Below are 15,000 nucleotides of genomic sequence, written 5' to 3' on the forward strand. Positions count from 1 at the left end.
GTTCAGAAGATATTTTCAAAATAAATTTTGTTAATGTAAGCAAAACTTCCTACCTTCCAGCAGTAGAACTACAACTCACAGAATGCTGGGGTCTACAGTTAAACAACATCCAAGGGCAGAGAACCTCCCCACAGTACATAGAAAGACAGTACATTTCACAGCTAATCGTTTACACTGTACAGCAGAACTATGCAAAGTGAAGCACCCCTGGTTCTCTCATTTGTAGTGTCCACAGGGAGAGCTATGAATGAAAGGTTTTTGTGTAAAGCACAGGTGGAATTATCTCAGCGGATGACCCAATATGACAAATACCCCCTTTAAACAGTTCCTGTAACTCTGAAAACCTGTGCAGCCAGGGACTCTTGAGGGCTTGCACCTTCCCCCAGACTAAAGGTTTAAACCCTTCAGTAAGGATCAGTAAAGTATAGAAAGAAAAGAAACCACAAAGACATATTAAACTTTTAAATCACTAAGTCTTTATTAAAAAATAACCAAAACTCCGCTTGCGCTCCTCACAATGGCATATCGACGATTCATCATGCGGCGCTCGATTTCTCCTCCCTGGCTATCTCCTATAAGGAAAGCAGGGAGGAGAAATCGAGCGCCGCAAGATGGATCGCCTTTTCTGAATAGGGTCGCCACCTTTTCTGGAAAAAAATCCCGGCCTTCCTATATATTTTTCTTTTTTTCCTATTAATAACATTGTAATCAACCATCATTTTTACCAGCAACCCTATTTCTGAAGAGGAGCGCAAGCGGAGTTTCATTATTTCTTAATAAAGACTTAGTGATTTAAAAGTTTAATATATATCTTTGTAGGTTTTTTTGTTCTATACTAACGAAATTTTTTAAAAAAAATTTTTTATGTCACTGGTCCTTTATAGCAGAGGTCCCCATCCTTTTTTACCTGTAAGCCACATTCAATTTTTATGCAACCAAAACTTGCCTCCAAGCTAGGAATTCTAAAATAAGTATCTGGTTTGAGGCCACTAGAAGCAACATCCAAGGATTGGGGAGCAGCATGTTGCTGATAAGCTACTCATTGGGGATCACTGCCTTACAGTAATAACTCACAGCCTTTCCCTTAGCAGCTGTAAAACCTAAGGAGAATAATAATATTTTATAAAAAATATTGCTTGATTCTCACTTGGGCTCACTAAGAATGTCAATGACGTATTTTCTTTGAGGTCCAACGGTGACCCAAGTCTTAGCCATTGCCACCATGGCTCCAGCATCCAGCAGACCATATCCATATGAATGGCTCACTGCAAAAAAAATAAAAAATAAATGGGAGTGCATTAAGGAACGGGTCAATACTGCATAACAACAGAAGAGAAATGTGAATAGATCGCCCATTCAGTACATTAACCTTGAGGGGTAAAAAGTTAATTTATTGAAATAGAGTGGCAGTTGAACAAATGAACTCTCTGATGACATAAAATAGGGAATGTTTGAATGTGAATATTGACGGTATAAATAATAGCAAATTAAAGATTAATTGCAATTAAACATGCAAAGAGGAAAGCAATAAAACATACCGCATTCTCTCGCACAACAAAAAAACAAACGTACAATTGATTAACGCTTTAAACTTTACAATTCGCCCTTGTCATTCTATATTATATACTCTTTTGCCTTTTCACCCAAGTAACAATGTAAATTCGGCAGCTGTTGATGTTGCACTACACTGCTGTAAAAAATAAACATCTCAATGTGAAATGTGCAAGATAATCTGAAGGGGTTACATAAGAGACTACTTTTGTTGAATATCCGCAAGAATCCCGAGTCCTGTTCTGCTCACTTTTAATTGAAGATGTAAGATGAAGAAAGTATAAATGGATCTATAGCCTTCACACTTTACTGCTGATGCAGGAGAAGCCTTTTCCAGAGGCTGAGCATACAATGACACGAGCAGAATTTCTGTGTATTCAGACTCTCTGCAAAGGGACTGCAAGTCAGATATAATCACTGTTGCTGCTTAAGCAGGGGCATATATGTGTTGAGTTTAGACTTTTAAAGAATATGTAAGATAAATGGAATCTGGAAAGCACAAACTTGCATTTAAGAAATCGAATAGAGCTGGTACAGAGGCATCCTCTCTGGAAAAGAACATACATAGCTTGCTACTACTGCTAATGGGCCCTTTAACTTCAAACCCTCGGTAAAGTTGCACTGATAAAAGTTACCTTTGCGCCCAACACCATTGGTAATCCAGTCATTCGCATTCAGGCCAGCTGGGTTTGACGTCTGTACAACCAGATGCTGCATGTCTCTCCAAGTAAGATTTTTACTGCAAATTGAGGAAGCGGAAAAAAAAAATGAAATAATGGATTACAATTCTAAAAAAAATGGTTTAACCAAATTCACACCAACATAGAAAGGACTTATCAGTGGGGCAGCCTTGTGTAGCAGGTGTATGACGATGTACAGCTGGAAATAAGTGCAAGTGCACAGCTTATCCAGAAAAAAGCAATTGTTTCCCAAAAATTCTTGCATCAGAAAAAAAAAAAGAATGTCTGGATATGGAAAGATCTGAAACCATGTGTGGTCCAATTATTAGAATTATGAAACAATCTCCTTGTACAGGTATGGGACCTGTTATCGAGAATCCTCGGGACCTGGGGTTTTCCGGATAACGGATCTTTCCGTAATTTGGGTCTTCATGCCTTAAGTCTACTAGAAATTCATTTAAGTATTAAACAAACCCAATAGGCTGGTTTTGCTTCCAATAAGGATTAATTATATCTTAGTTGAGATCAAGTACAAGCTACTGTTTTATTATAACTGAGAAAAGGGAAATCATTTTTAAAAATTTGGATTATTTGGATAAAATGGAGTCTATGGGAGACGGCCATTCCGTAATTCAGAGCTTTCTGGATATCAGGTTTCCGGATAAGGGATCCTATACCTGTACTTCTATTTTATGATTTATTACTGCTCTACAATGCTCTTGCTTTCCAAGATTTAGGACAGGAGTGTCCATACTTTACTAATGCGAGGTCTACTTTCAGTGATGTTGTCCCATTATGATCTACATCCATAAAATAATTTTCAGCACTCTGTTCCATGGAAAATATTACTTAAATATTATATTGATTTATGAGAAAATGTATATTGCTATATTTAACAAATAACTATTTCTTATGTAACAATAACTTCAATATCTGAATGAAAAGCATGAAATAGAAGGTTCATTTAGACAAGCCGTTTGTTGACAGTGTCTTGAGATCTACTGTTTACCAGCTAAAGGTCTACTGGTAGATCCCGATCTACCTTTTGGGCACCCCCGATTTAGGAGGTTGTGAAAAGATTATACAGTTTAAGTTTAACCCCCTTTCTCCAGCGCTACAGTAGGATGAAGGGCTCTCCCAGAACATTATTGCACACAATTCATACTTTGCTTCCAGAGCGAGAGCGATGATTCCTGCAGCCAGCGGTGCGGATGCTGATGTCCCGGTGTGAGAGTCTGTGCACTTCTGTCTCAGATCTGTCGTAACCTGGTAAAAACAAATACTATTGAGATCTCTAAAATCTTGTGCCCGCATTATAAACTCCCAGAATACTAATCCGTGGATGGAGGCCATGGATTTACCAACACTGTTCTAAACAGACCCAAAAGCAAACATGAAAATACAGTTTACCTTGATGAGAGGAAGAGACAAAACAAGATAAAGAATCCTGAGTGCACTGAAAATGGGCCTAACTAATCAATTTAAGGCTGATACATAATTCATATAGATTTGAGGCTTAACAATTAGAGACAAGCAAATAAATACTTCAAATGCATGAAAATCCTTCTCAGCATATCCCAAATCATGTTACACAATTAATAGATTGGAAACAACTCATTAGGCGCAGAAATAATTCTCATTAATTATGTATAAGGCTCTATGATCATTTCATCGGAGCTGTAAAACAGGGGTGAACAGAACAATTGGTAAACAATTACCCAAACACTAGCTGGGATTTTACTGCATTATGTCTACAATGGTGCAGTGAGTTAATGGCCCATAACAATAAACGTGGCCCTCGGGGGAAACTATAGAGATTAGGACATTCCTCGGTCATCACTAATAAGAATTATTACATATATAATAACAATCGACCGCAGTGACAGTCTAACAAACAGAACTTATAGTTCACCAGTCAAATCCAGGGAGAAGAACAATTTAGTAAATATTCCTAGCAATACTCTTCATTCCTATGCTGGGACTATAAACCACTTATTCACTGAAACTTCAGCTTTCAATAATACATGTGGGATAATAGGAAATCTGTGCTAATCTGTACAAAGCAATCTTGAAGGAAATGTCAACCCAATAAATTATTTATTGCCTAATAAAAGAAAATACAATTATAAGCAACTTCCAATATGAATTTATTAAAAATCGTTAGAGCCTTACAAGTTATTTGTAAATATAATTGCTATTGAAAGCAGCATTTGCTTAACTCCTGGTTGTTACTTTTTAAACAATGTTGCAAAAGTCTTGGTGCCCAACATTCTGGAAAATGGTTAAAATGTCAGCATTCACCAAAAGCAAAAGAGAAAAAATAAATATATACATAATATATAGCTCCCGAGTCTGAACCACTTCCAACAAAATTAATTTGATCAGACTGCATATGTAAAAGGGCTTTATGCATTTTTAAAGGCACACGTAAACATAAAATAACACAGCTATAGGGTTTTTTAGAGATACAGGTTATACTGGGGTAACTAAAGAGTAATAAACTACTCAAGAGAATTCCTGTTTAGCAGCTCTTGAGAAACTGTAAACTAACGGAAGCCATACAAAAGGAAGTATCTGTTTCAGGAAAACATAGGGGCATATTTCTCAAAAGAGTGAAAACAGAGCTTGCAAATTGCAACCTCTATTCATTTCTAATGATTTTTAAGAGACTATTTGTCAAAGGTGAACACTCACCGTTACCCATTGATAAATACACCCTCAAAAATCTCACTAAATGAATAGAGTATGACAATTCCACTTTGGTGGGCAGCAGCAAGCTTTACTTTCACTGTTTGAGAAATATCCCCAATGGTGAGATGCCCGTCCATTTAAACTTACAATTTGCTTCTCGTTCTGGTTGCCACTGCTGTACGTAGTCGCAAGAGTGGAAGAACATGCCTCACTGTACCAAGGAACATTCCCCATCTGGGTGGTGCTGCTTATAGAAAGGGTGTAAATGCTGTTGGTGTAGCCATCACAGTTACAGCTGTCGTGTTCTCTTCCACCATTGCCAGAGGCCCAAACATATATGGAGCCCAGGCCTCCACGACCCTGCAACAAAAGTCAATAGATGCAACATATTCAGATTCATGGTACAAAGACGCTACAAAATCCTTGCTGATTTAAATAGATGCACAGGAAGCCCTTTGAACTCAAGAAACTGCTGAAATGACTATTAGCAGTATCAGTATGGCCAAACTGCAGCGGAGAACCCCAACAGGCTATGATATTAGCCTCCAAGGGGAATTCTGGCTTAGTAATTATTGCACATTTAAATATTAAATACTATAAATTGACTTTTATTGTTCTAAAGATGCTCCGTAACCAAGAGTAGCATGGTTGCCTCTTTAAGCAGTTTAGAACTTGTTTGCTCTCAGACTAATCTCTTATTTCACCTGTGTAACTCCTCTATAAAAAGCTTCTTCAGCCAACTTTGCTGGCCCATCCACAGTTTTCCCATCATCTTCTGGTCCCCAGCTGGCACTATAGATGTGGATGTGGTTAGGGTTGAGTCCCAAAGACCTTGCTTCCACAGCATCAGTCACTTCTCCATCCAACATCCGCACTCCTATGTATGGGGGAAAAAGTGCGTTTAATTGTACAAAAAAACAGGTAACAATACTAATTATACAAGTTGCAACATATCTTTGCATAGGTTTCATTATACATTTCCAAGCAGACTATGTACCAGTGTTCACACCAATAAATACCGGATTATTCAGTTAAAGGGTAAATATGTCCATCTTTTTGACATAGGCTTATGTAGAAAAGGTGCATAAACACTATCTCAATGTACAGCGATATAAAAGTATGTATTTTTGCACAGACAAACTTCATTCCACAGATTAAAAATCCATACTGCAACCCACGTCATTATGTCTGAGGGTCAAAGTGTAATGGACTCCCTCCATCTCACCTTGTTCCACTGTGAAGTGATGGATTCTGCAAAGCACATTGTCTGGAAAAGACTTCAAAAAGTAGTATCCATGACTTGACAATGAAACAAGGTATGGAAGGGGTTGAATCACTTCTGGCAGTTCAGACAGTGTTTATGCAACCTTTTAACACAAGCCCAACTGAATGAGCCCATTGCTCCTTAGGGCAATGACACACAATGAGCTTTTGACAACAAATCTTCCAAAGCTGAAGGTTAGTGGGTGGCAATGCAGATTTCCCACGGGTGCCAAAACTCTGTGCGCCAAAACTCTTGTGTGCGATTGCCCTTTTAAGTGGCTTAGAACACAACAGAAGGCTATGAGGGGGATAAGGAAGACTGTGGGACAACCAACATGAAAACAATAGAGGCTTGCATATGGAGGCCTGCATAGAAGCTAAAGGTAAAAGATAGAAGGCAAGTATATTTAGCTACTGTAGATTATGAAATTCTTCCTTACCTCCAATATTAGCATTATATGCAATGCCAACACCACAGATGCCATTATTTGCCACTGCCGCCACCTCTCCGGCACAGCGAGTGCCATGCCTTAAATCAGAAAGAAAAAAAGCACTAAATATCTGTGATTCGTAGGCATCATATCTGCATGGCAGTACTTAATGTAAATAACAAACAGTATCTGCTCAAGGGACACCTGGTATGTGCTACATCTAGTGGGTTATTTATCAAAACCCAAAAATATCTCATATTTCCCCTTATTTATCAATACATTTTCCCAAACATTTCATGTTTGGGAAAAAACCTGAAAATTTTTTTTTGAAAAATTTGCATTGTATGAATTTTTATTTTCAGACTTCTCCCATTGACTTATATACAACCTTGGCAGGTCTAAGATGCTGGATTTTTGGATTCCTCGGGGTATCATAAATACTGAAACATTCAAGTTTTTTTTTTTTTCACAAAAAAAAAAAAAAAAAAATATCGGATTTTATAGTAAAAAAAAAAAGTTTTTGGCATTCAGACTTTAAAAAAATAGCCGCTTAATGCCGTATTGATAAATTATGTTCTATACAATGTGCCAGGTCACCAGGCCCTTTCCATAATTCTCCAATAAAACATTAAGTTAATAAAAAAGATCCAAGCATGGTCTGCCATCTGCCTGCATATAAAAACCCCTCTGAAGCAAGGAAATGGTTAATCTTATATTATATGGAAAATGATATCAATACAATCTGTGCATCTCTCACCAATTCCACTACTTGCATTACACTAGTTAATGCTTTAGCCCAGACAACAGAAATGTATGAGTTAGACCGTTTATCTAAACCAAGAGCAGTGGTGGTGCTGCAGTAGGGTAACCAGCTATTTACTAGTTTACAGGCACTCCTTCAAACCCATAAAATATTGCTGCACCAATGTAAGCGTGAACAGAGCGGAGTATTCCTGGATACGAATGAAATGGGGCTTTGTGAAGACAGAACATTAATCTTGTGTGTCTGCAGCATCACGCAGTAGAGACAAGACCCACATCTCTGCAAGTCAAACAGGAGAACGGCAGGAACTTTGGCAAGAACTCGGCTGGTATTCGGTGTGCTGCCAGTCATCTTAACCAATTGTTTGCACACCACCGCCATCTGTTAGTGTCAAGGCTATGCTCTATGAATGACCCCAGGCACCCGTTTGCTATTGAGAGCAATACTGGAATTTTACAATGGAACAATACATTGTCTGTGCGGTTTATTCCTACAACTTTACATTTATAGCTGGGAATAAAATATTCACTTTTACCTGGGTGAGACAGCTTTGAAACAGAATGTTTGTTGCAGTTATGAACGAGTCTTAGATTCCTATGGTGGCTACTATGGCTATAAAATAACAATATGCACATTGCCCACATTTATGACCGGAGCCAAGACCTGCAAAACCAACTTGAATCCTCTGCATGTATGCAATACTATAGGAACTGTATTTTGTATTATTAAATGTGCAGATTGGGGGCTACTCTACAGCTCAACTGAAATATATAAAGGAGAGCATACGATTGGACGTTTTCCAGCAGAAACAGTCTCTTGTATAAGAAAAGATCAGTAGCCATATACTCAGGAATTTTAAGGTTAAGGTCACACTGGGAGATTCAGGAAGATTTTGTTTTCCAAAGTCACCCGAATTTGCCTCACGAGGAAACTTTGGGCGATTTGGAAAACGAATCTCCGCGAGTGCCATGCCGATTTTTCATTCTAGCAGGCGGAAGCAGTTCGGGGAGATTATTCGCCCCAAAGAAGAGGCGATTAGTTGCTGGGCGACTAAATCTTCCCGAATCTCCCAGTGTGACCTTACCCGAAGGCAACATTTAAAGGAAAACTATACCCCCAAAATGAATACTTAAGCAACAGATAGTTTATATCAAATTGAATGACATATTAAAGAATCTTACCAAACTGGAATATATATTTACATAAATATTGCCCTTTTACATCTCTTGTCTTGAACCACCATTTCGTGACTCTATCTGTGCTGTCTCAGAGATCACCTGACCAGAAATACTACAACACTAACTGTAACAGGAAGAAGTGTTGAAGCAAAAGGCAGAACTCTGTCTGTTAATTGGCTCATGTGACCTTACATGTGGTTTGTATGTGTGCACAGTGAATCTTACGATCTCAGGGGGCGGCCCTTATTTTTTAAAATGGCAATTTTCTATTTATGATTATCCAATGGCGCATACTACTAAAAAAGTATATTATTATGATAATGGTTCATTTACATGAAGCAGGGTTTTACACATGAGCTGTTTTACTCAGTATCTTTTAATAGAGACCTACATTGTTTGGGGGGTATAGTTTTCCTTTAAGGGAAAAACGTGCCCTTCAATAAAATTCCTTCAACAGGAACAGTCCAGTTAGAGCAGCTATGTGAGTAAAAGAGAAGCGCAAAACATCTTTATGCAGCAATTGCAGTAATAAGACCTTCTTAGCCAGAGCATGGCAGGCAGCTGTGATATGTACATTCATCTGGAACAGAACAACATTTTCCATGCACAGCTCTTAAGCCTTTAGAATCCTTGCCGAGTCTTCACTTGATAGTGATACCAATGTGTTGGCAAAGGTTAAACAGATGAAGCTGGGCTATAAAACTTCAAATAAAAACTTCCTGTAACTAAAAGTGAACTGTGAAACTGTCACAAATCTCTATATACAGTATGTAGGTTTGAAGACACCCCAAGTCTCCGTATAAGAAATGGCAATCAAATAGTGATGTATGAAAGCAGGTGTGAAGCCTATAATTATTTAAAAGCAGGAACCAATGCGCAATATTTAAAGCCTTTGTCAATACCTCCCAACTGTCCCGTTTATCACAGACAGTCTCAATTTTGACAACTCAACCCGCAGTCCCAGATTGTTACTGAAATGTTCCGACTTTTTCTTTGATCTCCTGCACTGAACAGTCAGAAAAAGATACAGTTTCTAAAACTTAATTGGTTTTTGGCAGAGAGCCCAGAATATGGTGCACTTAGATACTTTTGTAACAACTTAAGATAAGCAAGCAAACAAGGAAGATAAAACATTTTTTCCCCCCTTCTCACCCCTAATTTGCATATGCAAATTAGGATTCGGTTTAGTATCGGCAGAATCTTTCACGAAGGATTCAGGGGTTCGGCTGAATTGAAAATAGTGGATGCGGTGCATCCCTATTTTATAATACACAACTAGCGAGGTATGAATTTTATTTCTGCGTTAGAATAGAATGCAGAGAGAAAAACATAAACTTTGATTTTTAATTTTATGGGCACATTTCAATTTTATTATTCTGCAAGATACAGATTTAAGACTAAAAGCAACTAGAATCTCAGAGCCGTTTTTTATTAACGGTAACATGACAGCCAAAAGAATCAACCAAATCTAACACTGCGGACTTGATAGCTGCCCCCCCCCCCTAGAAAAACAAGCACTGGTTTAAAGGATCAAATGATCATCAAGGCAAGTAAGTTTAGACAATGTTAGTGTTGTGTCTCACTTTGCATATGTGGCTCTGAAAGTGACAAATGTTTCCATTACTTGACAGAACAGAAGATTTATAGAGTTGGCTGCTTTTCAGCAGGGCATAAGAAATAATGCTTCTTTTGCAGAATCTATCCTACTGTCAAAAAGGATAGGGATTGGAAAGACAAAATCGCTTTAAGAAATACTAATTGTGTGCTAGTTCTTGTAAAAGGGAAACAAATTCTTAAAGGGCAGTTCAACTTCATCTCTTTGTACACCACAAATTATATTTTTCTATTGCTATTTAAAATAAAATAAAACACCCTTAAAGGGTGGTTCACTTTTAAGTCAACTTTTTAGTATGTTATAGACTGGTTAATGCTAAGCAACTTTTCAGTTGGCCTTTTTTTTTTTTTTTTTTTTTATAAATTATGTCTTTATCCGCTGACTCTTTCCAGCTTTCAAATATAAGATACAAAGGCTACAAATGTACGGTTCTTGCTACTTTATATTACTCATCTTTCTATTCAGGTCCTGTCCTGTTCATATTCCAGTCTCTTATTCAAGTCAATGCATGGTTGCTTTGGTAATTACGAGCCTAGCAACCAGATTACTGAAACTGCAAACTGGAGAGCTGCTTAATTGAAGAGCTAAAAAGCTCAAACCCCACAAATAATAAAAACCATGTGGGGGCAAACAACCATGTAAACTAGGGATGCACCGAATTCCAGGATTCGGCCAGGATTTGAATCCTTCTGCCCGCCCGAACCCGAATCCTTATTTGCATATGCAAATTAGGGGCAGGGAGGGAAATCGTTTGACTGTCACAAAAACAGGAAGAAATGTTTTCTCCTTCCCACCCCTAATTTGCATATCCAAATTAGGATTCGGCTTGGTATTCGGACGAATCTTTCGCAAAGGATTCAGAGGTTCGCCTGAATCCAAAATAGTGGATTCGGTGCATCCCTAGTGTAAACCCACATAAATTGGGATAGTTATAGTTAAATGGCATAGTAAAGGTGGCCATAGACTTGGAGATCCGCTCATTTCGCGATGTTGCCAAATGAGCGGATCTCTCCCAGATAGACATTGAAGTGGGCGATATTGGGCCCAACGATCAGATCATAATGGATCCGATACGGACGATGGGATCTTGGGACCACATACACACATAGATGCGGCCGTGATCAGACGGGCCGGCCAGATATGGATCGGGGAATCCCGTCGGATGGCCCCACATACGGGCCAATAAGCTGCCGCCATAGTCTGTCGGCAGCTTTTATCGGCCCGTGTATTGCGGCCTTTAGAAACCACAACATCTGACCAAACCAACATTTCACCTTGCTGCCCATTTTAGCCAACAAAGTTATAAATATGAAAATGTCAACTTAAATAGGGACATATAGTGCTTTGAGTTCCCCGGGCCACAGCAACAGAGTTTGGAATGTATGATTTCACCTTTTTTGCATTCCTAAAGTTTCAAACAACTGGAAGAAAATAAGAAAGGAGAATAGAGGCATGCAGAATGGATATGTTCTGAAAAAATCGTATTGCACTGCATTTCGCGTCTGTAAAGTACGGACTAGTTAGAAATCAAGATGGATGCTTGGAAACGAGGTTAACAGCTACCAAGAGGATCACAATTCTCTGTCGTCGTTAACAGAATGGCACAGTACAAACACCCACCAGTCATGAATAGATGATTAATTTCCTCCAACTCAAAGCCAATATAATTGTAAGTGTCTCAATGGAAAACAAGGTGAGAGGTGATTATAGACAAGAGAGAATAAAGTGAGGACTGAGATATGAATGCTACAGCTTGCCACAATAAATGTAGCCATAATATAACTCCGGGAGAAATAAAGCAGGAGTGCATTAATAGCTCAGATTCAAAATGCATATTTAATAGGTTTTTACTAGGTAACATCAAAGAAGAACTAAAGCTCAGCACAGACTAGAAAACGCTTTAGGCTTTTGTACCAAAACAGGGACACCAGAGCCTCCAATGTTTGACCCAGTAGCCCTTCATCTTTTTTCACAGCATATACTTATAGCTTCCGTTAGTTTCCTAAGCTTAAAGCCTATCTCGCAATATACAACTTCATAAAGCAAGCTGATTATCGACTGATGCAGATTGCTGCCATATCAAAAACTAATCAGCATTGTCTGACAGTGATCTACCATCTGCTAATATTTTGATTTCTGAATTATCCTTATCCTTAGCTTCTCCACAGCTGCCCAGCAAACATTGAGCATGTGCAGTGTCACTTATATTTGTCTCAACAAGACCAGAAGATGGACAGCAGACGCCTGTGTCATGGACCATTACTGTAAGAGGGTGGCTGAACCTCTGGGCAAAATTATTATACAAAATACAGCCTTTCTAGTCTATATATTCTATATTAATCTTAAACTCTCATTTTATCTATAGAAGGGAAGATTTGCAAAAAAATCTTTGATTCTGATCTGAATTTTAAAAGTGCAATATAATATAAACATACTAAATAAGATATTTCACCCATACTTGTTTGAATTCTACTCTTGGATTATCCCCAACAAACCTGGAAGTTTATTCCAAGCGTTTATCTACCTTTCCAAAAAGTTGTATTTTCTCTTCAGGTGTTTCTTTAAATTTTATTTTATGTTCATAGCCATCTTCCCCAGAAGCAAATTTCTTATTTTATACCCAGACAATTAACATATTCTAGATCTATAATTTTTACATTTAAATGAGTGCTCTCAGCCTAATTATATGAAAGGAAATTATTTTTCTCTAAAATGTCATTGGGATGGATTACCCAATGTACCAATCCAAGAAATCACAAAACCCAAAACCAACCAATTAGATTTTGCATATGTGTATGTGTCTGACTGTCTGGATGCCCATAAAAAAAAGGTCATGTATACAAAACTAGTTTACGTCAATTATTCTGGTTTTAGGAAGGTTATTATTATTGGGCCCTGGATGCAAAAAGAAGAGAAATAGACTTGCAGACTTATTTTTAAAGATAAAATCAATAGGCATGATCCTTTAAAGCAAACATTTTTAAAAGATAAAGCTTAGCTTTTAAGATGTAACCTAAACAATAAAATCAGCATTGGCGATTACTTATGAATAAAACATAGCAGTGCCCACCTGTTATCATTCAGCTGAGTATATCTAGGCTGGGGATCTGGATCTTGGTCATTGACATCATAGCTGGCAGCCGGATCCTGAAAACAAACCATTGTACAATTAAGAAAAAAAACACACAAAAGGACTATAATCAGTTTTAGTGACACCCACATTCATCTCGCTTCCCTTATCGCTTTTGCCCTGCTCATTTATATTTCTGCAAACTGGCGTGAAAAGATCAAGATGTCTAACTGCATTCGGCTTTTTTTCCCACTGTTCAATCAACTTAATGGCTTCTTGCTCATAAATTTCAAGCGCACCGGAGCAAGTGCATCTCTAGAGTGGCGGGGATCGATAATCTATCCTTGTTTTTAACCCCACAAAGCAGATGAATGTATACACATGCATTATCGAATTGCTCATTAAATACACATGCAGAGAAAGTAAATTACACTAAAAAAAGAAGGCTCACAAATGTCTATTTACTATTGCAGTCCATAGTAATGTTAAAAGCCATCTCAGTAAAATAAAAAAAAGTGTGAAAAAAGCCTTTTAGCTCATACGCACTGGGATGTGTGCAAACTGTGTATGTAGAACAAGCGGCTATCTGAGGTGCTCCTAATAGCAAGGCACCTTTTTTGGTTCAATGATTTAGTTATACGTCGTTATACCATCACCTGACATATAAGTGCACCTGCCACTCTAAGGCTATTGAGTAAGTGACATTCAAAGTGAGTGAGTGAGACATAGGGGCCGATTCATCAAGAGTCGAATATCGAGGGTTAATTAACCCTCGATATTCGACTAGGAACTAAAATCCTTCGACTTCGAATATCGAAGTCGAAGGATTTAGCGCAAATGCTGCGATCGAACGATCGAAGGATTATTCCTTCGATCGAACGATTAAATCCTTCGAATCGAACGATTCGAAGGATTTTAATCCAACGATCGAAGGAATATCCTTCGATCAAAAAAACTTAGGCAAGCCTATGGGGACCTTCCCCATAGGCTAACATTGACTTCGGTAGCTTTTATCTGCCGAACTAGGGGGTCGAAGTTTTTTTAAAGAGACAGTACTTCGACTATCGAATGGTCGAATAGTCAAACGATTTTTAGTTCGAATCCTTCGATTCGTAGTCGAAGGTCTAAGTAGCCCATTCGATGGTCGAAGTAGCCCAAAAAACACTTTGAAATTCGAAGTTTTTTTACTTCGAATCCTTCACTCGAGCTTCATGAATCGGCCCCTTAAACAGGACAGGGATTTAGTTGTTCATAGAACTGCCCTGCACTTTCAAGCAAAGCCAGGCATAGTTTTGTAGATTACAAAAAGGGCAAACTTTCCACATTCTATAAAGTGGCAAGTTTAGAGTCAGGCAGATTCTTATTGGACTGGTAATTAACTCACATAATTCGCTTGCAGATCTGGGTGATTCTTTTCAATACCGTCGTCCAGAATAGAGACCACAATGCCTTTGCCAGTAAAGCCTTGCTCCCAAGCCTCCTTCACATGCAGATCGTGTCGGTTTGTATCAAGCTGGAAAAGATATTGGCTCTTCAGAATACATCACATACTGACAGTTTTTTTTTTTTTTTTTACTTTTTTTTAAATAAACCAGTTGCCTAATATGAGAATACAGATAAAATAATTCAACGATCTGTAAGTGGAAACTATGAAATAACATAATGAAGTTTACTTTACTTTTTGTGCTTGTTCAACTCTCCTTTATCCAAGCATATGTGAATACAATTTTGCATCCCAGCAGCACCATCTCCATAATA

General features: G+C 38.1%; 1 protein-coding gene across 1 annotated transcript in view; it reads right to left on the reverse strand.

Moving 5' to 3' along the window:
* Window positions 1–15,000, reverse strand: part of furin.S (furin, paired basic amino acid cleaving enzyme S homeolog) — a 107,214-nt gene that overhangs the window by 15,087 nt on the left and 77,127 nt on the right. The window contains 8 exon segments of the mRNA NM_001087807.1: window positions 1,148–1,265; window positions 2,187–2,290; window positions 3,397–3,497; window positions 5,070–5,282; window positions 5,627–5,799; window positions 6,626–6,714; window positions 13,243–13,319; window positions 14,627–14,755. Coding sequence (NP_001081276.1) covers window positions 1,148–1,265; window positions 2,187–2,290; window positions 3,397–3,497; window positions 5,070–5,282; window positions 5,627–5,799; window positions 6,626–6,714; window positions 13,243–13,319; window positions 14,627–14,755 — 1,004 coding nt within the window.

The sequence above is a fragment of the Xenopus laevis genome, chromosome 3S (assembly GCF_017654675.1).
Source record: "Xenopus laevis strain J_2021 chromosome 3S, Xenopus_laevis_v10.1, whole genome shotgun sequence".
NCBI lineage: Eukaryota > Metazoa > Chordata > Amphibia > Anura > Pipidae > Xenopus > Xenopus laevis.